Below are 20218 nucleotides of genomic sequence, written 5' to 3'. Positions count from 1 at the left end.
GTACACAACACTTAATGGTAGAGGCCCCAAATATCTCCAAAAGAGACTTACTAAGCACGTACCTAACAGAAACCTTAGGTCCGGCGTGAGGGGTCTCCTACAAGTGCCACCTATAAGGCTATGTCGTTCTGGAGGAAAATCCTTTTCATACTTAGCACCAAGATGTTGGAATGAGCTACCAGAGTCCCTCTGCAAAATTATAATTTATAGCACATTTAGGAAACAGCTAAAAGCCGTTTTATTTTAAAATGCCTTGTCCGTCTCAGTCTCAGGAATATCTCTAGCTAAGCGCCGAGATGCCCCCGGGTGAGTTGAGCGCTATAGAAGCATAACACTTCTTCTCACATAGTAAAAAAAACATCACAAGGCACACTCAAAATCTTCCTGGTCCTTTGTCCGTCACATGACAATTGCTGGCTCCAACGCTAGTCATTTTAGCAGCCTTAGAATGATACATGTCTGAGCCGACCCTGCAGGAATACCATCTTCGCCAAAGACAAGGTGTCCAGTGGCAACGCATGTGTGGCCTCTTCACTTACGCCTAGCTTTTTCCCTCCACAAATTCTGAATTGTGGAACTTGTAGTCCCGCTTTTGACACTGTAGACAGGGCCTGAAGACGCCAGCATGCCTAATGATGCTGGATAAAATGCCACCACTGACAGAAAATACCAGAAGACCTGGAGCCACTTGAGGGGGCTCTGGAGATGGTCCCAACGGCAGAATCATTCACACACTGAGCCACGATAACAGTCTATGGGACCTTCATTAATGCATGTATTCATATCTGGCACATGGACAGTGCAGTCTGATACACCACCTGCTATGGATGACCTATTTACCGACCTGATTTTGCACACCGGGACTTCTAAATCCAAACTTCTACCAGAGAAACATGAACTACAAATCCCAGAATGCAACCCCATACTGACCGGAAAATCAGGACTGGCTACAAGGGGCCACTAGCCAGAATTCTAAGGCATGCAGCGTCACAACTCACCTTCTCCGTTGAGTGCCGAGCCATCCTTTCTTTCCTGAACACTGTGCTCCCACTGGTGGACTGTGGTGTCCTGTCAAGGAAGAGAGGATGGAGGATACGGACACCGGACCCCGGACATCACACGGTCCACTCTCTGTGCACAGGCGGAAGTGGAGCAGATGGATTAGTCTCCTGTCAACCCCCTATGCATGCGCAGAGCAGGAATCACTAACCACCCAGAGTGAGCAGATCATGCATAAGCACTCACAGAAACACTAGTTTGTATTACTCAAATTTAGCTGCATACTCAGTGAACCGTCTATTGAGGTGATATAGTTTTTTGAATAATAAAACAGTGGCAGACCAAAATCTGCTGACTTTGGAGCTGGGGAACCAGGCTCTAGTCTCGGCCTCGGAGTTTTAGGTTTTAAGTTACCACACACATAAAAGAATTCATTCATTCATTTCGGCATCGGCTCAACGTTCTGTGATTCTGGGCAAATTTCGTAACCCCCCCGTGGCTACAAAAATGAATGTGTCTTTGTGAAATGTAACCTAATGTAATGTAACCTGTGCTCATCTAAAGCACTCCAATACCTTCGGGTCGAGTTCGCTCTATATGAAAATACAAAAAACTGAAGTATGCAAGAATAGTAAACAAGGGGTTTCTTTAAATTGGGATTCTTTGTAGTGTGTCATATTTTTTAAAAGAAAAATGCTGTGTGAAAATTAGCTATTTTGCATTTGTAATTGAAACCTTAAGGCTAAATACACTTGGTACCTGTAAAGATGGAGGCGGGCGCTGTCGTTCCTGTGTTAACTGCGGCCCACCGGCGTCCAAAATTGCTAAATTATAGACTTTGGAACTAGGAAACAGGTTTGAATACCGCCATCGACACGACGGATCCTGTGACTCTGCACAAATCACTTATTATCATTGTGCCTTAAGTGTAGCGTCTGAGTCTATTATAAAGCGCTTTAAAGCACCGGTGTCAGGTTCGCGCTACTATAAAAAAAAACAAGTTGAGGAGGAGGCAGCAGGGGGAAGGGAGAGAGGAGGGGGCCTGTGCCTGTTTCCCTTGCGGGAGCGAGCAGGAACCATATGTTAATTAAAATCAGATGGTTTTAAAGCTCGCTCCCGCAAGGGAATCGCCAAACGTGCACATGATGCCATTCAAAGCAATGCAACGCGTGCACATTTTTGCCTGCAAAACTGAAGTGATTTCAAAAGGTATTTTTCCTACGCAGCGCATGCGCGCTGCGTAGGCGAGACCTAAAAAACAAATGGACACCGCATGGCACAAAATCACAGAGCCTGCAAAACCGTTCATTAAGTATTCATGGCTCACAGCCCGGGAGTGGTCCATAATGCCCCGGGTGGGATATTTTGCATATGGAATTGTGCTTTGAGATGGACCAAGAATGGCAGAGACACTAAAAACGTGTCTCAAAACTGATGTGGTGGCTGCAGGAGGTGCCGTAGGACCCTTGCTTCAAATTTTGCAAATCCACTCCATGTCCCTAAGTCATAGGAAACCTGACCTGAGCAGACTTTTGCCTCATTTGTAAAGCATTTCTAAGCCTGGAATTTTTTGTTGTATAGCCTAGGAATGCATAGACTTCTACTCATCAGTTATATGGCTGTATGTTATGTGTAAAAGAAAGACTCAGGCATGATTTTTAATGCTATAACAATATATTTTCGATGCTTTAATGAGAATAATAAATGCATTTAACCACTGTTTATGGTTCTTATAACTTTATTTAAAGTGATACCTCCCTATGTTGTAATGTTCTATCTGGTATACATGGAGAAGCGCTGTGATGTTTGGGTTTCATGATCCATTAGGGGTCAAATGTGATTTCAGTATGTCAGCAAAAAAAATTCCATCTGCCCGATGCATACATTTGTAAATTAATGTGAAGTATTTATTGAGTGTTACTATTGTGTGCCAGAAAATGGTGATTACTGGCCCACATCACCTCCCATGAGTAGGCCTTGGATTGCTCTGCTTCATTGCCCTGAGACAATCAACTGCTTCAATGGGGTTGCTTGGTTCCCAGTAAAGAGACAATTGTGGACCCGTTACTTGAGCAGGCCTCGCATCTTGCATGACTAGTAACCCAATATGTTACAGGTGCTTTTTGGCTCTAAAGCTTTAAAAATCCATATATCTGATAACTCTAATCTGTTCTTACCAATGTTAGTGTCATTTTACCTACTACCACTGTTTGATTGTTGCAATTTAGTTTAGGAACTTTATTGCATTGTGTTCTCAACATTGATTGTTTGGTACTTCCAGAACTTAACACAGATTTCTCTAGGGAAATGCCTGTGGCCATTTCCATAGCTACCAAAGTTTAAGTAGAGTTTCGGGAGTTTCTCACTGATCAGATTGTGCCTTATTAAGTTCGAAAGGGCACGCTTCCAAAATAAATAACCCAATTTCTACAACTGGAGATTTACTACAAAATCTAGTCAGATTCTCATACTCCTTAGGTGCCAGTTCCACTGAAGACCTGGGTTGGGAATCCTGGTCCCTCAGGCGGAGAGAACATGACTGTTGCTCACTCTCATGGGCACCGTGGCTCTCCGAGAACAAACTAGGTCTAAGGACCATTTTCTACCTTTCTGTGCAGCACTGAGCCCTGTAGGTCATTCCAAGGCAAGCATCACATTTCCGGCCATCATGACACTAACCCAACCACCACAAACAGAGTTTAGGTCCAGAACATGCAAGAACATAATGAAACAAACAATTGACATTGACTCTTATAACCATTAACATGGTCCCTGGGCGAATTCCAGAGGCCCGCTACATGGGCAAGGTGAAGGAAATTGAAGACTTGTGCAGAGTTGGACTATTTAGTTATGCAGTGATTCCACTCCTGCCTTATTTGTCCAATGACAATGTGACATCTGGGACAAAAGTGGCACCAACTAGTGACTAAAACAATCTGGCCTTTGCAGGGGCAATTAAAAAAATGTTTACTCAAATTAATTTTGATTACTTTTATACTTTTTTAACGATGGTTTGAGATTCATACCGTGTTTGAGTCTGACATTCATTTGGTTGGCCTCTGCTCACATTATTTGTGTTTACTGAATTATAAAAGTCTCTATTCTTGACCTGTTAAAACATATTGCACAAAAGGACTAGTACCTGTAAACTGTGTTTTGTTTTTTCTTGGAGCATATGTTAATAATTCCGAAGTGAGCAAAAACTATTTTGCAGTTCCTGCACATTTTATGATCTCTGCAATCTCTAAATATTCATTCCCTTCCATTAAATGGTTGAAAAATGCAGCAGCGGCCTGCACGGATCAGAGGTAGGGGCGGGAAGGGGGGAGGACGCAGGGGAAGTGGGTATAACCAAAGAAAATATAAACTTACGTTCTTGCCGCTTCCTTGCCGTGTTTCTCCTCCGTAGTCCTTCCTCGCTTGGCCACAGGAAGCACACCCAGGCTCCCAGTCAGCCAATCAAAATGCTGACTTAGCAGATGGCTTAAGACAATGCGGACCTGCGCTCTTGGTTTTACAACTTTTTGAGAATGAACATTTTACCTTCTCTATTGACATGTTTTTAAAGAATATTTTTAAATGCAGGAAAACTATCTTGATGTAAATTCCCCTTGTGTGCGATCCGCACAGATGTCAATCAAGTACTGCTTTTTAAACTGTTCATTTTATCTGTTTTAAAACGTATGTGTCATTATTAATGATGTGTGTATTCATGTGCTTTTATGGTTTTCTTTTATCAAGAAATCGAATAAAGCTTTATTGATTTATTGACTTAGCAGCGTTGTGATTGGTCTGAGCGCTCTGTTTCGGCGCTCGGACGTTGACTCGAGGCCTGGGCATGTTGACCACGTAAGCTGCGATGCAGCCTGCATGGAGAACATGCAAAGCGCGCAAGACTGTTTTGGGCGGCCTGAGAGAAGCAGTCATTGCGCACTTAGGAGGCTGCTGCCTACCACTCCTCCCCTGCACCCGCCCCATCAAGCAAAGCTGCGTAAGTAGGAGAAAATAAAATGATAATAACACAAGTTATCATTTTATTTTATTTTTGTTTCACTGCAAAAAAAGCAGCGAGGCGATGCTCCTCCACCCTAGCGGAGGAGCCAAGGCTAATATAACAGAACATCATTCATAGTTTGCCCTTACACAGGTAAGTGCAATGGCCATCATCCCAATGGAAGATAGCATTGTTATGGCGATGTCACGGTCACTTGTGTGGAAGGCGGCTGAGGTTGTTAAAGCTAAATAAGGACGAGAGGTGGTCTGGATGGGTGGTGGTGGTGGTGAGGTGTTGGTAATAGGTGTTTTGCTGGGATGCCTACTGTTAAATGCACACTGCTGAGGTTGTTTGTGTTAAAGTTGTGATCAAGTCTTTTTAAATTCAGCCTACCATTTTGGAAAAAAGTAGGAAAAGTAGTTTTGAAGGTGCAAGAGAAGGAAGTGAGTATTCAATGCTTCTAAACAAGGAGACGTCCAGAAGCAGGAGGAGGGAGTAGATATATGGAAATAATGTAGGCGTGTTACTTTTGGGGCCATTACAGCTTAATATATAAGGAAAATGAAGTTGGGAGATTGAATAGGGAGAGGTCAGAAGGAAGGAAGAGATAGAGAGAAATGAAGAGAAGGAGTGAGACAACACATTGTGTGATGCCTTGGATTGTAGACGTGAAGAAGGCTGAGAGTGGACATTTTCAGAATGCACTAACCTTGCAATTTGCATCCAAAGGGAGTGACAATTGTTTTCACAATTCTATGAACCCACTGCAATTCCTACACTCAGCAATATATTGGTTTAAAGGCCCGGGGAAAGGGGAATTGGATAAAAGAAAGACAAATATCATCACTGTGCCTGGTTACACAGCTATGCACAGTCTTCGCTGTAGGAGTTTTGAAATCTATAGACAAGAGGAAGCTTTAAATCTTTTTATCATTCTGTCTCCAGCACCTACTTTCTAATATCGCATTTGAAATACCTATAAACAATCTCCGTATTTCTGACCCTTATGGTCTGGTGGAACTCTCTGCTTTTCTCGAACTGAGGAAGAATTATAATCTATGTAAGAGAGGCAAAGAGTATTCACAGCTACCATGCGTTTCATGCTATGGGCACTACCTTCAGTTTTGTACAAATACCCTCTGAGATTTAACATATATTCTACTTGACAGGTGAATAAACTTAATATCATATATGAAGCAAAGTAAAGATTGTCAAAGTGTATGCAAAGAACTCTTTTACTCCTCCTGTGGAAATAACAGGTTGCAAATGTAAGAGCTCATAAGAGATGATTCCATTAAATAGTGTCCAATCACAAAGTCTGAGGGCCATATGCATCAAGCAAAAAAACGGTCGCAAACGGGCAGATTAGCAGAATCAGCCCCTTTGTGACTGGTATTTTTGCATTTGACACAATTTGAGAAATCGCAAAAATAGCGATTACTTAATTGTGATTGCATTTAGGGAATCGCTAATTGCGATTCCCTGAGTGAAGTGCATGATGGAATCGCAAATAGCGTTTCGCAAATAGGGGTCGCAAATGACCATCAATTTGAACTTGATGGTAATTTGCAAATACTTTGAAAAATGCACTAAAGTGAATTTTCAAAGATCCTGGTTACACACACACATGCCCTTGGGGCATGTGTGTGCGCAACATGTGTTCATATTACATACAGGAATGAATGGGAAGCCATACCTTAATTGCGACTCACAATTTGCGAGTCGCAATTAAGGAATGTTTAGGAACCGCTATTGTTTTAGCGATTCATACATGCATAGGCTTTTGCGATTCCTTATTTGCGATTCCTTAATAATCACAATTCAGGAATCACAAAAGCCTACCTTGATGCATGTGCCCCATAATCTATAAAAAAGTACTGTACTAGAATCCTTCTCTGTATTCAATTCAGTCATTTGTCAACCTCCATGGAACAATAATCTGCAAAGTTTCAAAATTCTGGCAACAAGGTCCTGGCTGTAGCAACTACGTAACCTGATTGCCTAACAACGATCTTTAGGACCACAAATAACCTATACTCTAACAACGATGCTCAGGACTACGAATAAACTATATTCTAAGAGTTCAATGAGGTCGCCACAATTTGCAAGTCTTGTGAGAGTCCCATAGACTCATGTGACACATAATCTTTTTAGTTCCGTTGATGTGACTGACACATGTAGCATTTACACTGGAGACCTCCCTGTCTATGAGACCCCCAGACCTTTCATACTACCAGCCTTTCCTACTTCTGAAGGCATGTACATTCAAGCAGTTTCGCAAATCGTGCCTCCACACAAGACCATTGTAAGGAGGTATGGGCAGTCCACAGATCATGACAGAACCTTATGCTTCAAACTTTTAGTTTTATTACCATTCAACAGCACTCTCTGCAGTGCTTAAAGAAATAAGTGCCAGGGCTGTCGTCAGGAGGCCTCTGCAGCTTGCACCATCCGTTGCCCCGGCCAGCACTGCCGGTGACAGTACAAACACACATACGAATATCACACTCCTTCAAGTGTACCCCTTCAGGCTATTCAAGGCCCCCAAAGCTATAAGAATGGCTGGGAAGGCCTGTCATTTTAATGTATATTGAATTAATAAACAACTGTTGTCATCTCTAAAAAACACAACAGCAGCAACATGTGGCAAACTGTCAAAATACCAGGTGTTGGCAGGTAAGTGCCGATGCCAAGCACCGGAAACCACCGGCTCAAATTATGCACTGACTCTCAGGGCTATTCATAAAAGCAACTTACACTTGTAACTAATTTACGTGTCCAGGTTTACTCACACATTTGAGTAACTTTACTGCTTTTGGCTATTCACCACTCCGAGTGAAAAGTTATTCAAAAGTGTAGAATTTCACCTCCTGAAAAATGTTGTGGAACCAAATTCATGAATGTAAGTTACTACTGCCAGAAAGAAACAGTGGTAAGTCCAGCACAACACATGGTCAACCACTGATTCTGCAACACGCTTGTATAGAGAATAATGGAGAAAGGGGATCAAAATAAAACCTCATAGGATATAATATTAAATTCATTGAAAGAAAATTGTGAATAAAATAAATATACTTTCATGTTTTAGTAAAATCAAAAATAAAACATGTATTATTTAAATATAAAATATCATAACAATCTTTTATGAAAGTATAAATTCAATTAAACAACTTTTAATTAATTCTGTATTATTAATGACTAATAATATTTTGTTTTACTTTTGGTTGGAATTTATTTTTTAATTTAAACTGCAGAAAAATATTTTTATTGAAATTTATATGCATTTTAATGAAATATTTAATTCAAAATGTAGTTAATTGTGCTGTGGAACTTGTTTTATTTTGTTCTACATTTAAAATAAATAAATACATTTTATTTACATTCATATTTAACATCAAAATATTTTACTGATTGATTATAAAATGTAATACACTTTTTACATTTTCCCTATATTATACGGTAGGGAGACCTCCACTCATTGTGGAGCCTGCCTATGGTAAAGTATAGGGAAAAGTAAAAAAGCTTGTTTAACTCAGACAAAATTGTGAATGCCAACAAACAGCAGTGTTTACGTTACTTCACAGACTGCCAAACCCTCTAAGTGTGATTTACAGATGCAGAATGCTTTCGTGGCAGAGATCCTCGCTGCGGTGATTGTCTTACACCTGCCAGGAATCCTTTTGTGTATTTTGGCAGTCGTAAATCAGGTAAACCTAGTCCTAAACCAACCTTTGCGACCAAATTTACTGATGACCAGACCCCAAAACATTTTAGGGATAAACATGTTGCCATTTCCCTTAGGTGTCCACTTGGTGGCAGTATTACAAAGAAGAATTGCTGCTCGAAAAGATAGTTGACTGATGGAAGCCTTATGTTCCTAGTCGAACACATAATTTTTAATCTTCCCATTGTTAATAGAAACCATGGTTTATTCAGGTCGGAACAAAAGATGTAATAAAAAAGGACATATTTTTGTATGTGTTCGTTTTTACTCAAATGCTGCTTCCATGCTATCAGAGGAAAACATAACTCAGATGAAGCAATGTGACAAAGTGTCCGACACATTTAGCACTTAAGATAATATCTTGCATCAAGAAATGCAATCTTACAGGAAGGCCTGATGGCTTTACAAGGCTAACTCATGCTCGGTTCACTATCACAGGAGTCCCTTCTCAGGAAATTAGAAATTGGAAGGAATCAGCATTTGTAAGTTTGACTGAGTTTTTAACTTAATTAAGTTAGCTTTCCAATAGGTTTTCTATAGAGAGGAAGCACCCAGGGGTTCCTAGATGCTTTGCGATGTATTAAGTCAGGGGTCCCCCAAACTTTTGTGAATAAAGAGCAGCATTTGTGAGTCAGTCCCAAAGCTGAGGCAACATCTGAGCCACATAAGAACATGTCTACATTGATGTGCTATAAAAGGACTGAACATGAATGAGTACTATAAAGAACACATCACACATGAATAATGGACTTACATTTGCAGTAATGAACTGGTTTTTGGGGTACACTCACTGGGACATTGCGCATCTAAGACATCACATTATCCAGTGACGTTTACCTAAATTAGATTCGATCTAATGAGCAACTTAATACATCTGTGGGTTCTTCTGAAGAAATATTCGAACATATTGGAAAATTCTGAATTTCAAAGAATATTGCGCCAGGAAAACTGGTCACTGTTGGAATGATTTAAAGACTACTTTGCAAGGTGAATGGCTACTATCCCCTATAGATTCGTGGAACATTTTGCAGTACATTAGGCCAGTATCTGGGTAACACATTTGGGGATTTAAATACCATTTAAGAAGGTGGTGTGACTTTAGACCTTAAGATCTCCATTACCAGTGACCTGGCTTATTCTGACCCATATACAAGACCACTGTTTGTACAGGGATCGGTGTGACACGTTTTGGGAATGTCATTGCACCCAGTAGTGTGAAAACGTTCATATGGTAAGTACATTTTGGCCAATGAAATGTGACAGAATGTAACAGGAGAGAATGCCCAGCAGTTACCTGAACATGCATACTCTGGTGCATAAACACCAAAATACGCATTTTATTCCCCATCGTCTCTGTAGTAGCGGATTTTAACGGGTGCGATAAATATCACAACCTTCGCAGGCCCACTTATAATGAGTGCCTTAACGGTGAATGATACATTTAAAGAGGTGGTTCCAGCTGCATTGGTAAAAACTTGGTAGGATTATCCAGTTGCTAGGCACTTTGCTATCAAACATAAGAGTAATAGGGATCTATTACAGTTTTTTAGCATTGATTGCGTCCCATTGAACATCAGAGGGGGAGATAGGGTGTTAAGATTAAGAAGATTAGAGTCACGTTATATCATTGACCTTCAAACAAAGACCCCCATGGGTTAATCAGTGGGGAAGAATTGACAGTACATCTGGGGACATAGACAGTAGGATGATTAATATATTTGAAGCAATATGTATGATTTTTAAATATTTGGTTTAAGGACATATCATGTGTGGTACAATATGTTTATTGAAAAAATAAGCCGATATACGGAGGAATAACATATAGAGGGGGTTTTGGCAATCACGAGAAGGTGATTGCCCAAAAGCCGAAACACGGCAAGATTACTCTGATTTAATGGTATTTATTTATATTGATTATGTCCATGGATGTTACTATGGCAGGAAAATAAATTGTATATACTATGAATTGTTAAGTGCTTATATAAGCACCAAATTCAGGCATTAATGCGATGATAGAAATACCATTACAAAATAACGCTTGTATTTTTATGAGCACTACCCCTCTTTTATTTTCATGTCCACAACCGTGACGCTTAAAAACATGCTGCCGCCGAGTGTCAATTGTAAACACTGACGAAGGATTAGTTCCGAAACGCGTTTGTTTGTTGCGCGTTCCAAATAAATTCAATTTGCTGCAATCCGACCCGTGAGTGCTGGTTTCCTTGTGAGAAGGAGGAATCGGTAGCGAGAATATATATGTATATAGATATAGATAAATATATAGATATATAGAAATATCATTTATATTTATACTTACCTGCATGGTAAAGGTAGATGCATGATAAATGCAAGTGTCATTTAAAAAAAATGCATGGATGAGAATGTGGCTAACTGCTAGGGTGGTCGACCTCGGAGCCCGGGAACCGGATTGAGTCTCGGTAGAGCCTAACAAAAATGAATGTGTCCGCCTGTAACGTAACTGGTGCTAAGTAAAGAGCTCTGATACCTCTGGGTCTAGTCCGCGCTACATAAAACTCTACATATGGTAAAGGCATGCGTTGTAATGTATAACCATCAAGACATTAGAGAAAGTGATTTGAGTGGAGTGGCAGAGAGAAGTGAGAGAAACAACACATAGGTGAAGGAAGAGCAGTCCTGCTCTACCGCAGAATGATCTCCCCCTCCCTTCTTCCCCCCTTCCCCTTGACCCTCCTTGAGTTCACGACCCTAACCTTAACACATACTATTGCCATGCATACACGGGATAGATATGGACTATGATGCTGCATACTAGACTCGCCAGATCTATGCGCTGCCACATGGGTCGCTGTGAGCTATACTGCGCTATCCTTGCCGCGCTTCGGCCCACGCTCTGAGCACGCTGCTGGCGCTCGGCTGCCCGGAGGCCTTTACACTTTGGGGTAACAGCGACGTCCAATAGGTCTCTGGATCGGGGCCTGGGTGACAGCCGGCGTAGCCGTGGAGTGGGCTGGATCATAGCGCCATCCTCTATTACCGATAACATGCACCTGGGACACCACAAAAAATCAAAAGCACATAAACAGCACCACACACCTACCCCCTTCACAACGCACGCACCTCCCTTCTGTACGCATGCTACCCTGTACGACGCCGCCGGACCCCCGGGTTGTCGGCTAAATGGCTGTGTTCTAATATCTGGAAGCGTACGCTTTGCTTAACTGCTTCGCCGCCTGGACGGTGACTGTGCGTTGTACGATGATGTAAATGTGCACAATAAAGGTTTTTCAAAAAAAAAAAATAGGTGAAGGAAGAGCAGAGGGATGCGGTGAAGGTATGATTAGGAGGTGGTGTAAAAAGTTACAGTAGGGAGAAACATGAAAGAAAGAAAGAGGGAGAAAAGGGCAGGGTGGTTAGACGTTGGACATGAAGAGATGCACAGGATAGTAGCTGCACTTGCAGAGGTGGAAAAAGAAGAGGAAAGGGATGGGTATAAGTTAGTTTGTGGGCAGGGGGAGATACATATATGAAAGTAGTAATGAGTTGAGATAAAGTCTTATTAGGCGGATTTGTAGAAGGTCCACAAGATGCTGGAGTTACGTAGGCAAAGGGTCCCGAAGAGAACAGGCAATAACAGCTGTTAAATAATCTTTCTGTGGATAAAAACACAATGGGCACATGAGGGGGCAGGGGGGGTAATTAGCAGCCATTACTGCCCTACAGCTAAGGGTAATAAGGCTATTCCCACCCCAGCAAAATAAAAGCCCGGGAGGACTGCAGGAGGGGGAGCTTCCCCTTACCTGAAAGCACAGGAAAATGTCTGTAATCAATCACAGCCTTAGAAGCAGCCAGCTCACACACAGCTGGGTGGCTCCTCTGCTTCATTTTGCTGAGATAGAAGCCCCATCAGTGGTACAAGAAGAGTGTTCAAGGCAGTCACAAGCTAACTCTGTCATTCCTATATTTTTCAATTCCAGATTGTAGATTTAGATTGTAAAGTGTGTAGGTAGGGTAGAGTGCTTCTTGGGGACAGTAAGTGGCAGTGTGACTTTGTGGCTCTGACACGGGTCCAGCACCCTGGTAAAGACACTGCCAAACTGAATGATATATCATGGGCTGGCAACAGATGGCAACACATGTAAAATATATGAATCACATTAAACTAGATAATCTCATCAAGAACAAAAAAAGAACAAATTAAACAGGATGCTCTTGAATGACATCTTGAAGGCATTAGAAATTCAGATTAACAAAGATATTATAAATTCACAAAATAGACCTGCGTACCAATTCTTTCACTTCTGAAGGAAGGAGAGATGTACCTGAATTTTGCAAGAGATATAGGATGTCACAGCTTCGCATGTTTAAATAAGCAAAGATGTAAAGCCACCTACCCAGGATTCATAGTTATGAAAATTCCACAAGACATATTCATACGGATTTCTCTTCCTTCAAACAGAAACCTATGGGGAAAAATGACAACTTAATTTCAGAACAATTATACACAAATAAAGTCTTGTCAATACCAAGGTAAAACCACCCCAACCGTGATTGTATATATACAAAAAGAAAGATAACCATGGTTTCTCCAAAAGCATAAAAAAGACGTGTTTCTATTTATTTAGTCATTTAATAACGTTTTAGTGCCAGCACAAATATAACTCTATGAAAACTTCTACTCACTGCATTTGTGACTCTAGGTTAGTTGAGACTTTTTGTTGACAGGTTGTACTAGGTGGGATTGTGGTAGTCAAGGAGAACCGTGACATTTATATGTCAAGGCAGAATATTAGGAAACTTTAAACAGGTTTGATGTCATACAGTTCCTACGAATTAAGGAGGACTGTGTGTCTGGAAAACATATCCGTCAGAATACGGGGACTGTGTCCACACATATCAGAGAATGTTGGCCCAATCCCTAGCTACCTCACAGTGCGCCATCTGAACCCCTAACCTTACCAGGGTCCCAGATAGTCTCTGCAACCTCAGAATACGACCACTCTAATTCCCAAAGGAAATCGTGGAAACAGATCTACCCTTTCGTTATTAATCAGGCATGCCCAAGGGAGGCACACGAAAGATACAAATTGCCTTTTCAAACATTTATTGAAACAATTGTATTCTTGTGTAAAAAGCGTGAGCTCCAGTTATCAATGATAGGATGAGACAAAGCATTCTAAGAATGGTGAGAAAAATAAACAGTTCAACCATTTTCACATTGTTGTAGGATTATATGATTATATAATTATATTTATACTTATACTTCTATCTAATACTACCTACACTAGTGAGAGCATAGTTGGAATACCCTCAACCCCCCAATCCTATGTACGATGTATCAGGAAGTCGAACTGGTGTACAGCAGGCTGTTGCCCTTTGCATGAAGAAGGCTAGAGTACGCAGGGCTGCATCTCAGTCACAGGGTCTAGCGTTCCAGGATAATCTCAGCCGAAGTGCCCTTCTGACAAATTTGGCTCAGAGGGGGTTTATATAATATAAGCACTGTTCCAATCGCATTGTGTCAGGGATTCAGTGCTGATTGTCTTAAGACTCAGACCTGTCTCCAAAAGGACAACCAAATGCAAGGGCATCGAGTTCAATGTTCCTAGCCTTGGACAGAGTGTACGAGCAACATGATAAAATGCTTAGTAAGAAATGTGCTACATGCAGAATAATTCCTAAGTATGCTATAGTATAAGTGCAAGGCATGTAAAAAGTCACCATTAGAAAATGATGTCAAGTTTAAATGTGTAGTTTAATATGGAGACTTGAGCACAAGCCCTTTTTTTTTTCATTTCAAAAGAATTTTATTATTTTAAAGACGCAACTATGAAACATAAGATACAAGCAAAAGTGATACAATTGATAACGGACAATAAGGTAATAGATACTTTAAAATAAAATTAAATAATAGGAAAACAAGTCATTGTCATTCATTAATCCGCAGATATCAGATAAATAAATTACTTAAGGAGGGACGACCCAAAATGATATCTGGCAAAGATACATATCAAAAGTATCACCCTCAGATGGCAAACTAGGGAGAAGAGGAAAGAGAGGAAAGGAAGAAAGAAAAGACGGAAAGAGTAGGAAAAAGAGGAGGAAAGAAAAAGAGAGACAGAGAGAAGAAAAGGAAGAGGAGAGGATTTCCTGAGGATTCACCCGACACACAAAACAACACTAACCAGACAAATCAAAGAGATATTGCTCCACCAACCCTTCGGAGGCCAACTCCATATATGAATCTAAGGCTTTCCAAACACCAGAAGAAATAGAAGGGGATAGATGAGCATGGTCAATTGACGTATGAGCACTTCGTAGAAAGGAAACCCAGGCCCACCAAGTATGGTAAGAGACGGACGAAAAGGATTTCCACTCCATGAGAATTACTTTGACTGCAATAGTTAATAAGAGGTCCAGCAACTGTAACTCCATGGGATCTAAAGGCAGAGGGACTTGGGCCGCCAACGGACCCAAAAGAATTAATGAAAAAGACAGTTGGAATTTGATGTTAAAGATGAGCATGAGGTGTTTGTGAACTAAATCCCAAAAGGGTTGGAGAAGGGAACAATCAAGGAACATATGTTGAAAATCGCCTGGTAGAAGCCCACAACTCCAGCACAAATTGTCCTCTTTGAGATTAAGTGAATACAGACGAATGGGAGTCCAGTGAAGAAGATTAATAGAGAAAAACTTAGACTGCATTAAAGAGGGGGCAATTTTGTTGCGAAGAGAAAATGTACCAATATCTTGCCAGGTATCAGAAGAGATATGAGCAGTAACACTACGATCAAAATGATGTAAACATTTTTGCTGTGTGACAGTTTGGGAAAGGAGTGTGGAGGACGATAAAAATTTGTAAATCCGAGATGCAACATGACCAGTCCTGATCCATAACTGAAAAAGCGTAATCATAGGGGAAGAAGGATGAAGGTGTATTTTAGCAAGTGCAACCTTAATCTTAAGAAAAGTATAAAAGTCTAAATTAGATAAAGAGAATTGTTGAGCAAGGGATGAGAAAGGGAAAGGGTCATTGTTGGAATCATAGAGATGTTTAACAAGTGAGACACCTTTCCCAGCCCAGTAGGACATCAACTCAGGGTCAATATTAATTTTGATTTTAGAATTGCGCCAAATAGACGACCATCTAGTTTTATGCAGTGGAATTGCTACTCTCTTATCAACCTTACGAACCGCAGCAATAGTGTCTAAAATAATAGAGCGAGAGAATGGAATAGAAAGGGTATTCGTGGTTAAAAAAGATGCAGTCGGCAGTGGGGAGGCCAGTTCCTGTTCTATTGTCAACCATGCTGGAACATGAATAGATGGAGAAGAAAACCAAAGGGCACCCTGGGACGCCAGAACAGCAGTTTGGTACTTCCCCCAATCAGGAAAATTACAGCCACCCATATCATAAGATTCCCGTAAAAATGTATAAGCAATCCTAGCCCTTCTATCATTCCATAAAAATTTAGAAGTAAGCAAATCAAGTTCATGAAAAAAGGAATCAGAAAGCCTTACTGGAAGCATAGAGGAAACAAAATTAATAATAGGAGTGATCATCATTTTAAGAGTCTGCATTCGGCCCCACCAAGAAATATGCTTCGGAGACCAATTTTCTAAAAGACGTCTCACCTTAAGAATAGTTTGGGATTCATTATAAGTAGCCGTAGCTTATAGGGTGGAACAAAAATGGATACCCAGATATTTTAGCTGTTTAGATTGCCATTTAAAGCCCGCCGAACCCATATGAGAGGAGAAGCAGTAAGCATTTAAGGGAAACATCTCTGTCTTATCTTTGTTCAGAGTGTATCCTGAAACTTTTGAAAAAAGAGAAATCGTATCTGAAATAGCAGGGATGGCCAAGGCAATATCATCAGAAAAAATGAGAACATCATCTGCATATGCAGCTGTTTTAATCTGCTGAGACCCAAAAGAGAACCCCTTAATATCTGGATGTGAGTCAATCAATCTGAGGAGAGGATCAATGGACAACAAAAATAAGAGAGGGGACAAAGGACACCCTTGTCTAGTGCCCTGACAAAGGTTAAAAAAGGAAGACGTAGCACCATTCACCCGTATGTTAGCCCTAGGTCGGGAGTAAAGAGACATAACCATACGAATAAAGGAATCACCAAGGTTATGTGCACATAAAACAGCTCTTAAAAAAGGCCAAGAGACCTTATCAAAGGCCTTTTCAGCATCAAGGGCCAAGGCCGCCGCCGGAAGATTAGATCGCTTGGCGGCACCAAGAATATGACAAAAAGTACGAATATTATCACGTGCAAGACGCCCCTTTACGAAACCTGTTTGGGAGGGATGAACCAATTGGGGAATAAAAGACTCTAAACGTTTAGCTAAGATTTTAGCAAAGATCTTAGCTTCCATGTTAAGAAGGGAAATGGGACGAAAATTTTTGGGATCTGCATGATCCTTCCCTTCTTTGGGGATAACTACAATAGTAGCATCAGCCGCGGAACCAGACACAGAACCATCCTTAATAAAAGCATCAAAAACGGATTGGAGTTTCGGGACAAGCACGGGAATAAAGGTTTTATAAAACGCAATAGGATATCCATCAGGACCAGGAGCTTTACCAGACCGAGTAGCTTTAATCGCGGAGATGATTTCATCAGAAGTAATCGGACAATTTAATGAGTGATTATCTTCCTCCGAAACAACTTTCAAAGGAACCGACTTCAAGAACTCCTGACATTGTTCAAAAGAAGCTTGAGCAGACGGGGTATATAAATTATTATAAAAATCGCGGAAAACCTCAAGAATTTCTGCAGTTTGAAATTTTTTCTTACCAAGCTGGTCAGTAATAGAAGGAATTTGGAAAGAATTACAAGAAGATTCCTGAAACTTTAAAGTGGCTGCAAGAATCTTGCCCGCACGATTTTTTAACAGCAATCTCTTAGATTTCTGAGCCTGCAGGCCAATATGAGCTCTCTTGGTGACTATAGTATTATACGAATACTTTAAATTCTTAATAGATTGGAGGCAGGTCTTATCCTGAGAATGTCGAAAGAGGGATTCCTGACGTTTGATCGCATCTGCTAAGTCCGTGAGTTCCTTTTTAATGGCTGCGTTTCTCCTTGACATACATTTAATGACCTGACCACGGAAAGTACATTTAAAAGAGTCCCAGAGAACAACAGGGGAACTGACTGACCCAACATTCTCAATAAAAAAAGTCTCAATATCATTGGAAAACTCTCGCACCAAGGACTCATCATGTAAAATTTCTGTGTTTAGTCTCCACGAACGAGCTCGTGCCCTAGGGACAAAGGACGTAAGAGTAAAGGTCACTGCGGCATGATCAGAAATTAAAATAGGATGAATAAGCGGAGAAGAAGAAAATTGAACCAGAGAAGAATGAACCAAAAGATAATCAATACGTGAAAAGGACGAATGAGGGGAAGAAAAAAAGGAGAAGTCACTGCCAGTGGGATTATGAAGACGCCAGACATCCTGAAGATGGGTAAGAGAGCACATATTAATCATTTGTTTGTGTGCTTTAGGGGGACGAAAGTTAAAGGCAGAATTCCTATCTAAAATGGGATCCATTGGCAAATTAAAGTCTCCACCTACAATAAGATTACCAGAATGAGGTGTATCATTGAGCTTTTTGGTGATCGCATTCCAAAAAGACGGGTCATCCTTGTTGGGGGCATAAATATTCATGACAAATAGGTCAGCAGTACCATTGGACACCTTAGATAGTAACCAACGTCCCTCTGTATCCTGTTCAGAGGAAACGATAGATAACCCAGAGTGTTTAGAGACTAAGGTAATTACCCCATTTCTTTTACCACAAGCATCTGAACAAGCAACATCAAAGACCCACTCTTTCTTCAGAAACAACGCCTCCTTGGCAGAGAGCTTTGTCTCCTGAAAAAGGACGAGATCCGAAGAAAGAGATTTACAGTAGTCCAAAATCTTTGACCTTTTAACTGGGTGATTTAACCCTTTAACATTAAGGGAAAGTATATTTAGTCCACACATAGAACCATTATCAGGAAGAAAAGACATTTCATATATGACAAATGAAGTGCAACAACCAGGAGAACCAACCAGCAGACGTCAAAAGCCAACACAAAACAAGGTGAAACCAAAGAGGAAATCCGAAGAGGAAAAAGGAAAGAAGAGGAGAAAGAAAGCAAGAAAATACACAGAAAGAGAGAGAGAAGGGCCCATAAGGCAGGTCTGAAAAAGACCAAATTCATACAAGGGGGGACATGGGAAAAAGAGCAAGGGGCCAACAAGAGGAATACAAACTACAGCATAAAAGCCCCAAAACAGTACATTGCTGATTATACATGTTTAAAAGAAAAACTATCTAAAAGCTAAGAACTGAAACTAATTATAACATTTTGGAAAACAAAGCGAAATGAAAGACTATAAAGGCAACACGGTTAACCAAGTTAATATATAGGTACCAGCTAAAATGAATCATAGAGAACGATAAGGGCAGGAAAGAGAGAAAAAGAAAACAAGTGCAAGCCATAAGAGCTGGTGGAAATTGAACTAAGAGTTAACACTACTATTAGAAAGAGCCAGACCAAAGCGGACTCCATAAAGAGAAAAAGGAATAGAATGAAGAGAAAAGAAGAAATACATTCTAAAGCATACTATATAATACATTATGGGAAAAATAAGTGAAACATAATAAAAACGGCATATAGTATCCTCTCGATATAGCAATCAATGAAACCCTATGGCAGCTAATTAAGGGAACTAATACTATATATAAATATGTAAAATCTATATACAAGCTTATAGATAACTGACCATGAGTAGATAAAGCCATATACACACAAATTGGCAAAATAAGATACGCTTGCCTAAGTAAGTGAACATGTAGGTAAAGAGGCATAAAACTATCAAGTACAAAGCATCTATAAAAAACTGACCTACTCGAAAAAGATAATTAATAACACATAATAAACAAACCACTCAGCGAAAAATCAATAAAGTAGATATAACTAGTAACTATATGGACGACACATAGTGACTCAAAATATAGCCATAAGTAAACATCTAGTAAACATATATGATTCAAACATATAGACAAGCCATACAGCAACACGTTGATAAAGCAAAGGAAAAAACAATGTCTTACTCCATAAATACGGGATAACAAGAGACAACCATGAGGCAAAAAGACCGACCACAATAGGATAAAACAAACCCAATTTCACATCAAAAATCGACGCACAAACCGAAGTCATACAACGGGATAAGAAAGGGACCAGGAACTAATACATCGAGAGACAAACTGGGAAGGCTAGGAATAACAGGACGACACGCGAACAGGAGTGAAGTCAAGCCATCAAGAGATGCTACCACAAAAAAATTGGAAGGTTTATACAATAAAACTAACAACAAAAAAAAAACATTACACCATAGCGATAACAAGGGAGCACCAAAAGACGACAAAAACACACCAAAACCAATGGACATAAAGACCACCGCGCAGATCTAAAAGCAACTAGACTTAATAGATCTGACAAAGAAGA

The 20218-nt window shown here is 40.4% G+C and overlaps 1 protein-coding gene across 1 annotated transcript in view; it reads right to left on the bottom strand.

The window, feature by feature from the left end:
- DNAH14 (dynein axonemal heavy chain 14) overlaps positions 1-20218 on the bottom strand; it is an 894889-nt gene that overhangs the window by 585260 nt on the left and 289411 nt on the right. The window contains exon 32 of the mRNA XM_085610384.1: positions 13091-13159. Within this exon, the coding sequence (XP_085466510.1) occupies positions 13091-13159 (69 nt within the window). The remainder of the gene's footprint in view (positions 1-13090; positions 13160-20218) is intronic.

This window comes from Triturus cristatus, chromosome 6, assembly GCF_964204655.1.
Source record: "Triturus cristatus chromosome 6, aTriCri1.1, whole genome shotgun sequence".
In the NCBI taxonomy this organism is placed as follows: Eukaryota; Metazoa; Chordata; class Amphibia; order Caudata; family Salamandridae; genus Triturus; species Triturus cristatus.
Note: the sequence above shows the minus strand (reverse complement) of the source record. Positions and strands in the feature narration are given on the sequence as shown.